Source organism: Sinohyriopsis cumingii, chromosome 8 (genome assembly GCF_028554795.1).
Source record: "Sinohyriopsis cumingii isolate HCF-2022 chromosome 8, ASM2855479v2, whole genome shotgun sequence".
Classification (NCBI taxonomy): Eukaryota; Metazoa; Mollusca; class Bivalvia; order Unionida; family Unionidae; genus Sinohyriopsis; species Sinohyriopsis cumingii.
The window spans coordinates 126,180,697-126,194,323 of NC_142968.1; the positions used below are offsets into that span (position 1 = coordinate 126,180,697).

Genomic DNA, 13,627 nt, shown 5'->3' on the forward strand with positions numbered 1-13,627 from the left:
TGAAATCCATCTTGTCTCAAACAGATCCACCATTGGTCAGTCTCATCAGGCACACATCTGAGTAAAAACCAAAGATGATTGCTGTTGTTGTTGTTCTAGGGTTTAATGCCATTTTTCAGCACAAGATAGGCTATACATGGCAGCCAGTATAACTGGTGGAGGAAGAACCCTGGAAAACCCAGAGAAGAACCACCGACCCACGAGAAGCAACTGGCAGGCTTTCCCACGTACCTATGCTACTGCTGAGCCTTGAACTCGAACCCACGCAGACAGAGGTGAGATGGCAGTGATCCATAACGGTGAGCGCTTTAGACCACTCGGCCACTTGGGGCCCCCTAAAGATGAAGTAACCCTACTGTTTGTAATAGTTGATTCTTTTGCCTTCTGAGACAATTCACCATAGTGAAGTTCTCAGACAGAATGAGAATGTCCTTTCCATGCAGCCAATGAAATGCTTTCAGCATGACTTTCATTGCCAGGACATTATTACTCAAAGATGATCCAGAGCAGTTCACTCTCAACTGGCCTCCACAGATGATGGAAGATGTGCACCTCAGCCCTCTGTGCTTGCATCTGCACACAGCATGGTCTCCTGAGGTTCACTGTACCTGGAAGGAATCACCCTATTTAAACCAACTGATGGAATCTCATATATATATGGAGACTGTTATAGGTTAGTCCAAAGGGACAAGTCTCTAACTCCACTGGGACAAAATAATAATGTTCAATGGTCTCATAAAAAGTCAAACTAGGGGGTTGCGATCTGCCAACACATTGAGTAAAACCCAGTATGTGAAGAAATTCTCAGGCTGAGAGGCTGTCCTGTGTAAGAAATGAAGCCACCACTTAACTGATTTTTTCATGGTCCATCCCATAGGGAGATATTCTCTCCTTCTGTATGCCTTGAACTCTATATCAAAATCTGATCATCTACAGAGTTTGTATGAGCTCAGACTTTAGCTTTGATTAGAAATCAAAGTCTGAGAAAGACAGTGATCATGTCCTGGTCCACAATATAATTTAGCTGGTGATTTTTGTGAAATGTCATCCACATATTGGAAGTTGCAGCTGTGGTGGTGGTACTGCAATGGGCCATGACCATGTCAATAAGACCTGTTAAATCCCAGGGACTGATGGTGAGTCTGAAAGGGATTGCCCTAAACTGGCACACACTCTACCTGAAAGCAAAGTGCCAGAACTTCCTAGAAGTTTGCAAATTAAAACATGCAGATAAAAGTCTGTATTGTTACAGTGGGACTGTAATGAGGAGAAAAGAGGTAAAAAAAAAATTGTCCTTTCTCTGCCTCTTGTTCATTTTCATTTTTAAGAACTGTGACCTTCTATGGATATAGAATCAGTAGGACTGCTTCCCGGTCTGTATTGTGCTTGGGGCACCCTTTTCTGTTTCCTTCAGTGAAAGTCCCTACTCAGGGCCTGAGATTGTGTAAGATGTACATTTGTCTCTTTGTGACCTGTCCATCAAAGAAGATATGCGAAAAGTATGGATCTGATCTTATCTTGACTTGTGATGGTCTTTCATAAAGGTGAAGGTGGAGAGCACTGCATCTCTTTCAGCCCTTTGCATGTTTGTTGCTGTTGTTACAACATTGGCCAGGGTGTACTGAGCTCATCTGATTAGGACTTGCTCCATTTGAGAAACAGACACCCCCAAAAGTGTCATTTGGGATTCCAAGTGGGAGATAATAAAATGTTTTTGCATGCTGGAACACAGAACTAACTGTACTGTCACAACATCCCAGTGTCACCAGCTGTTGTGTCATTAAATGACTTCCAGTCCATGCATACTGAATAGTGTTTTGACATTCCCAAGGTTGCAATGTCTTTGTTGTGGTGTCCATGTGAAAAACCAGAGAGTGGGCCTTATAGAACTTCCTTCTAAAAATGGAAGGCACTGCTGACAAAAGAAGAATATTTGGACACTACAATATAATTACTAAGTGACCAAAAAGGTTAATATCTTTCTCAAACTGTTTTAGGAGTTTGAACTACCTGTCATGTGATTAGAAAATCAGCTTGTGCTGGAACTTTAAACCAGGCTGAAGGAGGAGGATAAAACTCTGGTGGCATCAAGTGAAAGACTTCCTAAAGTGACACAGAAAGGCACATTCTTCTCTTGTCATAGTGATATCTAGCAAAGATGATGTAGATTGTGAGCATACTTCATCATCTCTAGCTGAATGGGGTGGTGCTGATACTGTGTGTGCCATCTGAGATGAAGCTGAAGAAGATTGTCCAAATGGGTAGACCACAATGCCTGAAGAGCATCCTGACTATGGTACAGTCACTTCTAAATGATCACTTAAGCAAGTGTTCCCAAGGAGTGCCAAAGGCATGATACTGTAGTAAAACAACATCAAGTGTATTGGAGCACTAAACTTGGCACCTGATGCATTGAGGGACCTATGGCACCATGCTGGGGATGCTAATCCATGAGAGTTCCTTTGTGATATGAGACTGGCAAACTGGACAAAGACCTTCCATCTTTTGGTAAGAATAACTGTGGTAATGACCTGTTTCAGTCTGAGATATATGACAGAGTCCAGTCATGATGGAACAGTGTCATTTTTTCTTGCATGAGTAAGAGGATATTTCATCCACAGAACCAGACTGTACTTCTGATGTGCAAGATATTATCTGAGTAGCCTTACTTTGATTTCAATCTTTATCAAATATAGTCAATAAAGATGATTGACCATCAACCACATGCACTTTCAGGCCTACTGATTCCACCATACAGGTATGTCAGGTTGAGGCAGTGAGGGTGAAGCCAGAGCTGTCACTCTTGGTGACCAGAATAATTTGAATCACTTCATCGCTGATAAGCCTTTTGGAGTGCAATAACCTTCAAAACGTAAATCATTCACAGTTGTGACATCAGTATCTATGCTAATGGCATCCTTGTCACTTAAGGTGTGCTTCTTTGCCTGAATCTCCTTATGTGCCCATGGTACTGAAGCCCACTAACATTCTGTCCAAGCAGTGCATATCTGATATGTATTCCTGAATGGCAATTGGATCAATAGTTGTCATCCCAATGTTTCCAGTGTTTACATGGATTACACTTTATCCTGTCCATGACCTAAATCTGTCAAACAAAATTAGAGCAGACAATATATACAGGTGTAGGCAAGCATGCATACTGCTTTTTGAACTAAGAGAGTGGATATACCATAAAAAAAAATTACCTGTAAGAAGGGCTCACATGGTATATATGAAATTTATTGAATATTTAATAATACTTTTGAGGTGAATGCTAATATATGAGTTGTAATAAAGACTTGCCTTTAAGAAAGGTCAACTGACTACAAATAGAGGTAAAACTACCAAGGAATCGCTTATCATAATTATGAAGTGGATGCAATTATTTGATTATATATAAAAACGTACCTATATGTATCTGACCTTATAATTCTAAAAATTACAGAAAACTCAGTCATGAAAAGATAAGAGCATGAAAAAGTAGGAAAAATATAGATGGAATACACTTGAGGTACCAATTTTCCAGGATTCTATTATGGGTTGGCAATTTTTCCCCTGCAAAATGATGAAAATTTATATCCACAAAAATAAATAAATTTACAGTATCTGCATTCAAAATGCAAAACATGTACAATGGTTTATATAGGCTCTTGCTTTTTCATATATCCCATTGTGTTGTAAGCAATTCTTACCTTCACTAGAAGACACAGTCATTTTTGCTGAAACTATGTAGGTCTCACAACTCCAGTCTCCGAGGTGACGCGTTTGGTCAAAGGAGGAAAAGTTCACAGAGTATAAAGACTCAAATTCCGTCCCGCTACATGAAATTGTAATATCTCCAATTGACTCACTGCTACATGTTAAGGACAAACTGTTGTTAGAGACATAATTGACTGGAAGATTATATGGCAGGAAGCTTCCCTCTGGACCATAGAGTTTGACCAGAGCACTATCTAGAAAAGATGCCTTACAACAGATGACAAATGACTTGCCATTAATCAGCGGACTACATGTCCCAATATAAATAGATGGCACAATGACGGCATCTTCCACTGAAAAATAAAATAAAAATAATAATAATAATAATTACAGTAACTGCAATGCCTCACTCCCAATTAATATTGTAAAAGCCCCACCCCATCAGTACACCACAACCCCAATGAAAATGAATCTGGAATCATAAAAATAAATTTGTCAAATATAGAATGCATGTTTCTGCTATAATTACATATAACATATTTATTCTGAAAATACTTGCCAAGTTCTTATAATTGCAATTTTTGCATATATAACCTTTGATCTTTCCCTCCATCCCCCAACTCTAGGGTTGGTAGGCATGGACAGCACCTCTTGCACAGATGGTTACCATAGTTACCATATGGACAACATTACAACAAAATTTAGTAAAATTCTAGCCATATTTTCAGAAGAATATGTAATAACAGACAGACAGACAAGGGTTTCACCATAACCCCAAACCTTTTTTTTTAAGTGGGTGGGGTAATAATAATACTAATAAGGTCCCATTCTTGAGAGGCCACCCAATGACCAGAGGCCACATTGGCCAGTATCAAAGTAGCGCATTCTTCCATTCTTTACTCTTCAAGAGAGGACCCCTTTTATAAAAGCCAGTTTTACAGTGCAAATGTATGGTATCATGAGATGGATACTACTAAATAATAATAATAATAATAATAATAATAATAATAATAATAATTAATAATAATAATAATAACAAAAAAAGATATAGATAAAACTATATAAACTCAGGACAAGTTGCAATAATGCTGAAGTCAGACCTATTGTAGAAACAAGCAGACCTTCAAAAGTAAGAATGCTATAAACAGACAGGTCCTTGAGATGTCATTTTACTATAAGCAGTCCATCTCCAAAAAATATACAGTGTACCAGTCAAATACCATCAACAGGCCATGGAAAAAGTTGATTTTTATCCTCACCATCATAATCACATCTTAATTCACTCAATGAATAGATTATGTTTCACAAATAATACATTATTTACTACAAGGCAAATAAAAAAATTTATTTGGTTCTGGATACACTGAAGTAAACAATTAGGGATGATAATTTAGTATAATCTTTTAGGGTGAGTTGGATGGGTTTTTTATTGGGCTTTTCTGTTGTTTATTTCAGGGGTCTGGACAGATTTAAATGAAACATAAACTAGCAAACATGCATCATTCAGGCCCTGAATATAACACTGACTGTAGTTACATCCCATTGTTAATTTTTGTCCCCCTCCCCATATAATTTCAAAAAATAGATGTAAGATTCATCAGGAAAATATAGGTTCAGTTGAGTAACAGAATAAAACATTTTTATTTGGCCTAATCATTATCAATTTATATTAGGCTATCAATAACTGATCATGTATTAATCAGCAAATCAGTGCACATGATGTCTTTCAAAATTGGAAATATTTATGTCAGTATCAAAAGCTGAAGAAAAAGCATTTTGGTCATAATTAATAAGTGAAATCCAAACTGACTAATAATCATTTTACTGGGCATAACCAATGCTTGAACATATTTCATAAAATAATACATTACTGACCACACACACATAAATCCCCAGAAAGCAATTATTTTTCCTATTTTGAAGTATTACTGATCTGTTCCTATTTTACTTAATCCCATGTACATACCCAGAAGTAGATTCAAATTCCCTAACTGCAGTTTATCCCTAAAAATTCCCGTTAGCCATAGGTTTACATATGAGCAAGCTGGATTGGAAACAAGACTGAATTCTTTCATTCAAATCAGAGAAAGGATAAATGTCATTTTTCAATAAAGCATATGTTTCTCTAACCCTCCAATTCTGGCTCTGTTGCTGTGGTTACACAACAACAAGAGAGAGGAACAACCAAAACAAGAACAACAGCATTTATGACATTTATGCATGCAAGATAAAATGTGTGTAGCTTGATCTGGTTCTTACAAATCATAAAGTGCAAATTATACACACAGTCAATGTCAAATCATAAAGTGCAAGTTATACACACAGTCAATGTCAAATCATAAAGTGCATGTTATACACACAATCAATGTCAAATCATAAAGTGCATGTTATACACACAGTCAGTGTCAAATCATAAAGTGCAAATTATACACACAGTCAATTTCAAATCATAAAGTGCAAATTATACACAGTCAATTTCAAATCATAAAATGAATGTTATACACACAGTCAATGTCAAATCATAAAGTGCAAATTATGCACACAGTCAATGTCAAATCATAAAGTGCAAGTTATACACACAGTCAATTTCAAATCATAAAGTGCAAGTTATACACACAGTCAATTTCAAATCATAAAGTGCATGTTATACACACAGTCAATGTCAAATCATAAAGTACAAGTTCATTACACACAGTCAATTTCAAATCATAAAGTGCAAGTTATACACACAGTCAATTTCAAATCATAAAGTGCAAGTTATACATACAGTCAATTTCAAATCATAAAGTACAAGTTCATTACACACAGTCAATTTCAAATCATAAAGTGCAAGTTATACACACAGTCAATTTCAAATCATAAAGTGCAAGTTATACACACAATGTCAAATCATAAAGTGCAAATTATACACACGGTCAATTTCAAATCATAAAGTGCAAGTTATACACACAGTCAATTTCAAATCATAAAGTACAAGTTATACACACAGTCAATTTCAAATCATAAAGTGCAAGTTATACACACAGTCAATGTCAAATCATAAAGTGCAAATTATACACACAGTCAATTTCAAACCATAAAGTGCAAGTTATACACACAGTCAATTTCAAACCATAAAGTACAAGTTATACACACAGTCAATTTCAAATCATAAAGTGCAAGTTCTACACATAGTCAATTTCAAATTATAAAGTGCAAGTTCTACACATAGTCAATTTCAAATCATAAAGTGCAAGTTATACACACAGATAATTTCAAATTCAAATTCAAAATTATGTTTTGTCGTAATAAAGTAGTTATCTAAAAATACATATTTCCTTTGGAGTAGAAATATCAAACATTACTGACAGAAAACCATGGGATATTGGTCATGATCTTCTAAAATGCTGAGACAAAATGAATATACACAATTGGTTTAATGGGTACACCATTCAGATGTAATGGCTGTCCAATTATATATATATATATGTAAGGCAAGTGTTGATGATGATATACCAGGTGGGATATTTTTCAGTTCAGTGTGATAATTTGGTGGAGAGTGTCAAGACATTTTTCAGAGAATAAATAATGTAATATCTTGTCAGATGTTGACAGAAAAAGGTGCTTCTAGATGCAGTGCCCAAATAAAACAGTAATCATCCACCATTATTTAGTGTGGTAATTTAAAAGTCAGGAGTACCATTCAAATATATTTAAAGCACAAACTGTTTCAACAATTAATTATATCAGTACATATTGTAAACATTTAATAGACTGTATAATTTATCCAATGCATCTGCTTACTATAAAATGTATTCTGTAAGTTTAAGTTAATCGATTGTACACAGTTTTAAATGTTTATATTTTCTGCATCTCTATCATATATTTGTCTTCGACCATCATAACAGGAATAAATCCAGTCAATTTGTATCCACAGGCAGTTGTGTATCATATCTACATTACTTAATTAAGAAGCAAAATGTTGAACATCATGCTGGGAATAGAATAGTGCAGAGATGTTGTGAGTTTTTAAAACATATTTCCATAAAAATAAAAATATAGAAAAAAAGAAATTGAGGGGAGGCATGCATATATATATATATATATATATATATATATATATATATATATATATATATATATATATATATATGTGTGTGCCAAGTAACTTTATTCTTCTGAAGCCAACCTGTCATCAAATTATCATAAATTACTATGTTTCAAACACTATTATTATTTGCTACATTGTTTAAAATCATGTTTCTCTCAGATTAGTGCTGAGGACTGATCAACAATAGGTGAAAAAGAATTACATCTACACAGCATAAAATAGCAAAATTCTACCTAGTGATTCACCGTATCCAAAACTTGATGATAACGGAGAAAGCAGGAAAGCAAATAGAAAAAGTAGCTCTGTGACCATCATAATAGACAGCATTCTGTACACAGGTCATTGATAAGGCTGCATGTTAACACCACGATTTGACCCTTTGATAAATTTACTTCGTTTTAATTTCTGTAATACAGAAAATATATAAATATCAAAGTATCCATGATACTGATGTAGCCATCAGAAGATCAAAAGTGGAGAAAGATGGAATGATGAAAATTTATAATATATTGTCACAACATTCAATATTGATAAGAATATACTAAATAATGCTATTGATTGAAATGCATAAAAAGTAAATGAAATGTAATAACTGAAGTAAAATAAGTCACTCAAATGAACTGTTTTTTGTGCTGTAAAAGTGATTGGCAGGAAGTGATTTTGTATGTGAGGAAATATGCTCCAATTTTAGTTATATTAAAGAAACAGCCTTAGCAGAAAGATATTGGCAATATATTAATTTATAAATAAGATAAACTAACTCTGTAAACATTATGAAGTTTTATTTAAAAAACTGATATGATGATGATTGTTTTGATAAAAACTAATAGGATGCCCATACATATAGAATCAATATAATACAATGATTCCAACAACCTTTGCTTGAAATATGAAATTTCGGTCATGATGGTGTCATACGTACCACAAAGATGAATACAAACTTTGTGACAAAGGTTCATAACTCTACCAGATGTACTTAGAAACTGACATGAAGTGAACTGTAACTAAGGGTGCAACAGGTAAATGGCTTTGTGTAATTACTGCTTGTAAACATTTACAGACTCTCAGTATAGTTTCTGGATGAGAAGTCTTGGACTATTTATTCTCGAAACACTGGAGTTACAATCCTTTTTCTACAAGTCCCTGGCATAAATTCATGAGTCCTTCACATTCAAAAGGATAGAAAGAAAAATGAAAATGTATAAGCTCATTAAATTTATTACATCTTTGCATTAAATTGTCAGCTTCATAATATCGCATTAGAGAGAAGCTATTTTTCAGTAAATTGTCAAAAGGCTTAGGATCATACTACCATCTGCAGACTAAAATTTTAGAAACAGATTCTTTCTTTTTTTTGTCTTTTGACTTAACAAACACATGTATGGCATTCTGTTCAATAAAATGTGCACCCAAGCAACATACATATCAGGCTGGACATCTTATATTGTTGTAGAACTACTTTTAATTAACAGGAATTTAACCTGGGTCAATTAACAGTTTTTGACAGATGCTGTGCTATGCAAATAAGGCAAGCAATTTCTTATGCTGATAAGAAATCTTTTGAAATTCATGCAAAAAATAATGCCTACAAAGTAGCATAGTTCCTTACAATGAAACAGGGAATAAATGAATCAAAATAATGAAAGAGCACCCTGTATTTGAATATTTTGAACCAGAATGCCACACACATACAGTACATACATCTGTGAATCAAAGAACACAAAGAAGTAAAGAAACTAACTGACATGTTGAACAACTGCAGGTGTGTAGATATGCATTCAATTTGGCATTGTTTTCCTTGAAGTCATCACAGAGAATGATTCACTATTTATATTCAGCATGATTTAAAATAATTCAACATAAACTATAAAGATAAAATAAAATAAAGACATTAAAAGAATAATAAGATATTGATAATATATTTTGGAAGGATGTTTTTCTTTCTTATAACCAAAATACTCCAAAAAAGTTTATTCCAAAAGACTTTCTCAGATTTTCTTACTGAAGCCATAACGTATAATGAAAATATGAAGGTAGGAGGGTCTTTACCTTTAGAAAAACAAAGTCCACCAAAAGGAATACTATTATATTAAGGTAGGAGGGTCTTTACCTTTAGAAAAACAAAGTCTGCCAAAAGGAATACTATTATATTAAGGTAGGAGGGTCTTTACCTTTAGAAAAACAAAGTCCGCCAAAAGGAATACTACATGTATTACATTAAGGAATACTATTACATTAAGGTAGGAGGGTCTTTACCTTTAGAAAAACAAAGTCCGCCAAAAGGAATACTATTACATTAAGGTAGGAGGGTCTTTACCTTTAGAAAAACAAAGTCCACCAAAAGGAATACTATTACATTCAGGTAGGAGGGTCTTTACCTTTAGAAAAACAAAGTCTGCCAAAAGGAATACTATTACATTAAGGTAGGAGGGTCTTTACCTTTAGAAAAACAAAGTCCACCAAAAGGAATGCTATTAGATTAAGGTAGGAGGGTCTTTACCTTTAGAAAAACAAGGTCTGTCAAAAGGAATGCTATTATATTAAGGTAGGAGGGTCTTTACCTTTAGAAAAACAAAGTCTGTCAAAAGGAATGCTATTATATTAAGGTAGGAGGGTCTTTACCTTTAGAAAAACAAAGTCTGTCAAAAGGAATGCTATTATATTAAGGTAGGAGGGTCTTTACCTTTAGAAAAACAAAGTCCGCCAAAAGGAATACTATTACATTAAGGTAGGAGGGTCTTTACCTTTAGAAAAACAAAGTCCGCCAAAAGGAATACTATTACATTAAGGTAGGAGGGTCTTTACCTTTAGAGAAACAAAGTCCGCCAAAAGGAATACTATAATATTAAGGTAGGAGGGTCTTTACCTTTAGAAAAACAAAGTCCACCAAAAGGAATACTATTACATTAAGGTAGGAGGGTCTTTACCTTTAGAAAAACAAAGTCCGCCAAAAGGAATACTATAATATTAAGGTAGGAGGGTCTTTACCTTTAGAAAAACAAAGTCCACCAAAAGGAATACTATTATATTAAGGTAGGGGGGTCTTTACCTTTAGAAAAACAAAGTCTGCCAAAAGGAATACTATTATATTAAGGTAGGAGGGTCTTTACCTTTAGAAAAACAAAGTCCGCCAAAAGGAATACTATTATATTAAGGTAGGAGAGTCTTTACCTTTAGAAAAACAAAGTCCACCAAAAGGAATACTATTATATTAAGGTAGGAGGGTCTTTACCTTTAGAAAAACAAAGTCTGCCAAAAGGAATACTATTATATTAAGGTAGGAGGGTCTTTACCTTTAGAAAAACAAAGTCCACCAAAAGGAATACTATTTAAAAGCAATATTGTCTAGAATAATGGACAATCCCTTTCGTGGCAAAAAGTGAATGAAATGCATAATATTGGCACTAACTTTCTATATTATGCAGGAGTTCTGAATAGATTATCTATCAAATCCCAACCAGAAACTTTGCAAAAACCTTAGATTCCAAAAAATACCTTACCTCTCCTTGAACTAAGAAAGATTGGAGAAAAATGGATTGTATCTTCATGAAAGACACAGAAATTATTAGAAACTAAGGCTGTACTTAAATGGAAAACAAAACTTAATCTACCAAACCAATTGGATTGGACGAGATATTTTGCCTTAGCATGTACAACTACAAAAGATTCTAATCTAATTTGATCTCAGTTGAAATTACTTTACAGAGTTCTTGCAACAAACATATTTCTAGAAACAAATGGAATAGCAAATAATAATAAATGTTCCTTTTGTATGGATTCACCTGAAACATTAATTCATCTTTTTTCGGACTGTGCAACTGTAAATCAATTTTGAAATGATTTAAGCCAGTAGATTAGAAACAACACTAATTTCCTGCAGTACCTTTTCATGTACAGGAATAATTGTCAGTATGTTTGAAGCAGGCAATGTAATCAATGTAATTAATTTTATATTTCTGATATCTAAAAGACATATATAATATGTACCATGAAAGAAAACCTCCATCCCTACCTTTTTTTAACATATTTTTAAAACAAAATACAACATTTGTGGGATGGAATTAGCCAAAATGGAACTATAAACTGGAATGTTTTGAAACTGCACACATTTATTAATTTAGTCATACAGTACAGACAGTTGTTTGAAATGTTTTGTTTACTTATGAAAATGAGTTGATGCAACTACAATCTTGAATTATTTCTTGGTTATATTTTTGTACATATAATCTAAAACTAGATAAGATTTATATTACCTATTATATACTTATACTCTTACAATATTCCTGTTTGTTAATCACTTCTGCTCTACATTTCCATTTCTTTTCTTTCTTACATTTTACTTTCTTTCTTCAGGCTATCTTCTTTTCTTTTTGTACTTTTCCCCATTTTAATAGCTCAAATTCTAGCAGTCTGAAGCCTTTATACAGAAAACAAGACATATATAGAAAACAGGAATTATAAAGTAGTCCATGGGTCCGGCTCCCCAACCCATGGCTATCTTTGTATGGGGAACATTGAAAAAGCAAATAAATTAATAAAAAAGGCATTAAGGCATTATATCAAACATGATTTTCTGGGCATACTAACACAGCATTATATATATATATATATATATATATATATATATATATATATATATATACACACACACACACACACACACACACACACAAATGGTCAATTACATAGCACATAGTTTAAAAATACAATCAAGCAAAGCGTTTTAAGAAGGCACTAATTAAAAGTGAATTTAGTATTTAGGTAACTAAAAAAAAAAAACACATTATGATGCTCTGAATGATATAAATGTTACTTTAAATTAGAGTGAAAAAATTAAAGCCAAAAGCAGTTTGTGACTAAAAGCAAGCTGAGACGCTGTTTTTGCCAAGAATAAGGCAGAAGAACGATCACTAAAATTAAATATAAATTTGCCCACCATTTACTAATTCTAAAACACATGAACTTATTATACTGCATATTTGAGTCGTTCAACTTGAACTGAGCACAAATGTCGTTACAAAAATCTAAATCATCTGCAAAATGTTTTAAGCTCCGTTTCCATACCATCTAAGAAACGAAAGTATACTGCACTGGGATTATTTTGCGACGTTATTCAAATTTATTTATATCACGTAAAGGCTTAATACGCACGCAGACGCTTATTGTTGAAATAATGTAGAGATTAAACGCTATCCGAAAAACTACAGTGTCAAAATCTAACAAATCATGTTAATTCAAAGTAACTTAAACGATGAACTTCTGTGCAGTTCTTTTCATGGTTTAGCCTGAAGTTTTTAGACAAAATAGTTAATGGTTAGGTTAAGAAAAGAATAAACAGTTTGCATGAATCACACATTTCACTTCCGGGCATCAATGTCGGATTACTCGCGGTGAACTGTCGCCAAAATGCATACAGACAATCGCCAAAATACACGCAGATAATGGCCTAAATACACAGGTGCTCGACACGAGCATGATGTTGAGAGAGAGAGAAAAAATAATCTGAAGGAATAAAATCATACAGAGTGACAAAAATACCTTAGACTACCCCCATGACCCGTTCTGACATAGGACCCTCTCTATCATGCTATATAACAGAGAAGGTACGTAACTTCCAAATACTTCTTTCCACTCATGACCCTCGATTTCCTTCTGCTATTTCCGTCTTTAAAGGCACACGACCATACTATATGGCTTGATTTACTCCTGAGATATTTTTCTATTCATCAAGCCATCGTTGACTTTTCTGTGTTGTACCAAACAGAAGTTACAGGCTCTGAAATGTGCGATTTTCGTGAATTTGTACTGCTGAGACAAGTCCGAGCTCATTCATATTCT

At 33.9% G+C, this 13,627-nt stretch overlaps 2 protein-coding genes across 3 annotated transcripts in view; one reads left to right on the top strand and one right to left on the bottom strand.

The window, feature by feature from the left end:
• Nucleotides 1–12,853, bottom strand: part of LOC149794592 (uncharacterized) — a 72,946-nt gene extending 60,093 nt beyond the window's left edge. For both annotated transcript variants that reach the window (XM_089968878.1, XM_089968877.1), the window contains exons 1-3: nucleotides 12,726–12,853; nucleotides 8,023–8,194; nucleotides 3,693–4,052 (exon numbers count right to left, since the gene is read on the bottom strand). In XM_089968878.1, coding sequence (XP_089825004.1) covers nucleotides 3,693–4,052; nucleotides 8,023–8,116 — 454 coding nt within the window. In that variant the 5' untranslated portion in view covers nucleotides 8,117–8,194; nucleotides 12,726–12,853. The remainder of the gene's footprint in view (nucleotides 1–3,692; nucleotides 4,053–8,022; nucleotides 8,195–12,725) is intronic.
• Nucleotides 12,854–12,986: 133 nt separating this feature from the next.
• The window catches only part of LOC149794593 (uncharacterized), a 91,221-nt gene continuing 90,580 nt past the window's right edge, over nucleotides 12,987–13,627 (top strand). Inside the window, exon 1 of the mRNA XM_089968883.1 lies at nucleotides 12,987–13,392. The gene's annotated coding sequence lies outside the window, so the exon portion shown is untranslated. The remainder of the gene's footprint in view (nucleotides 13,393–13,627) is intronic.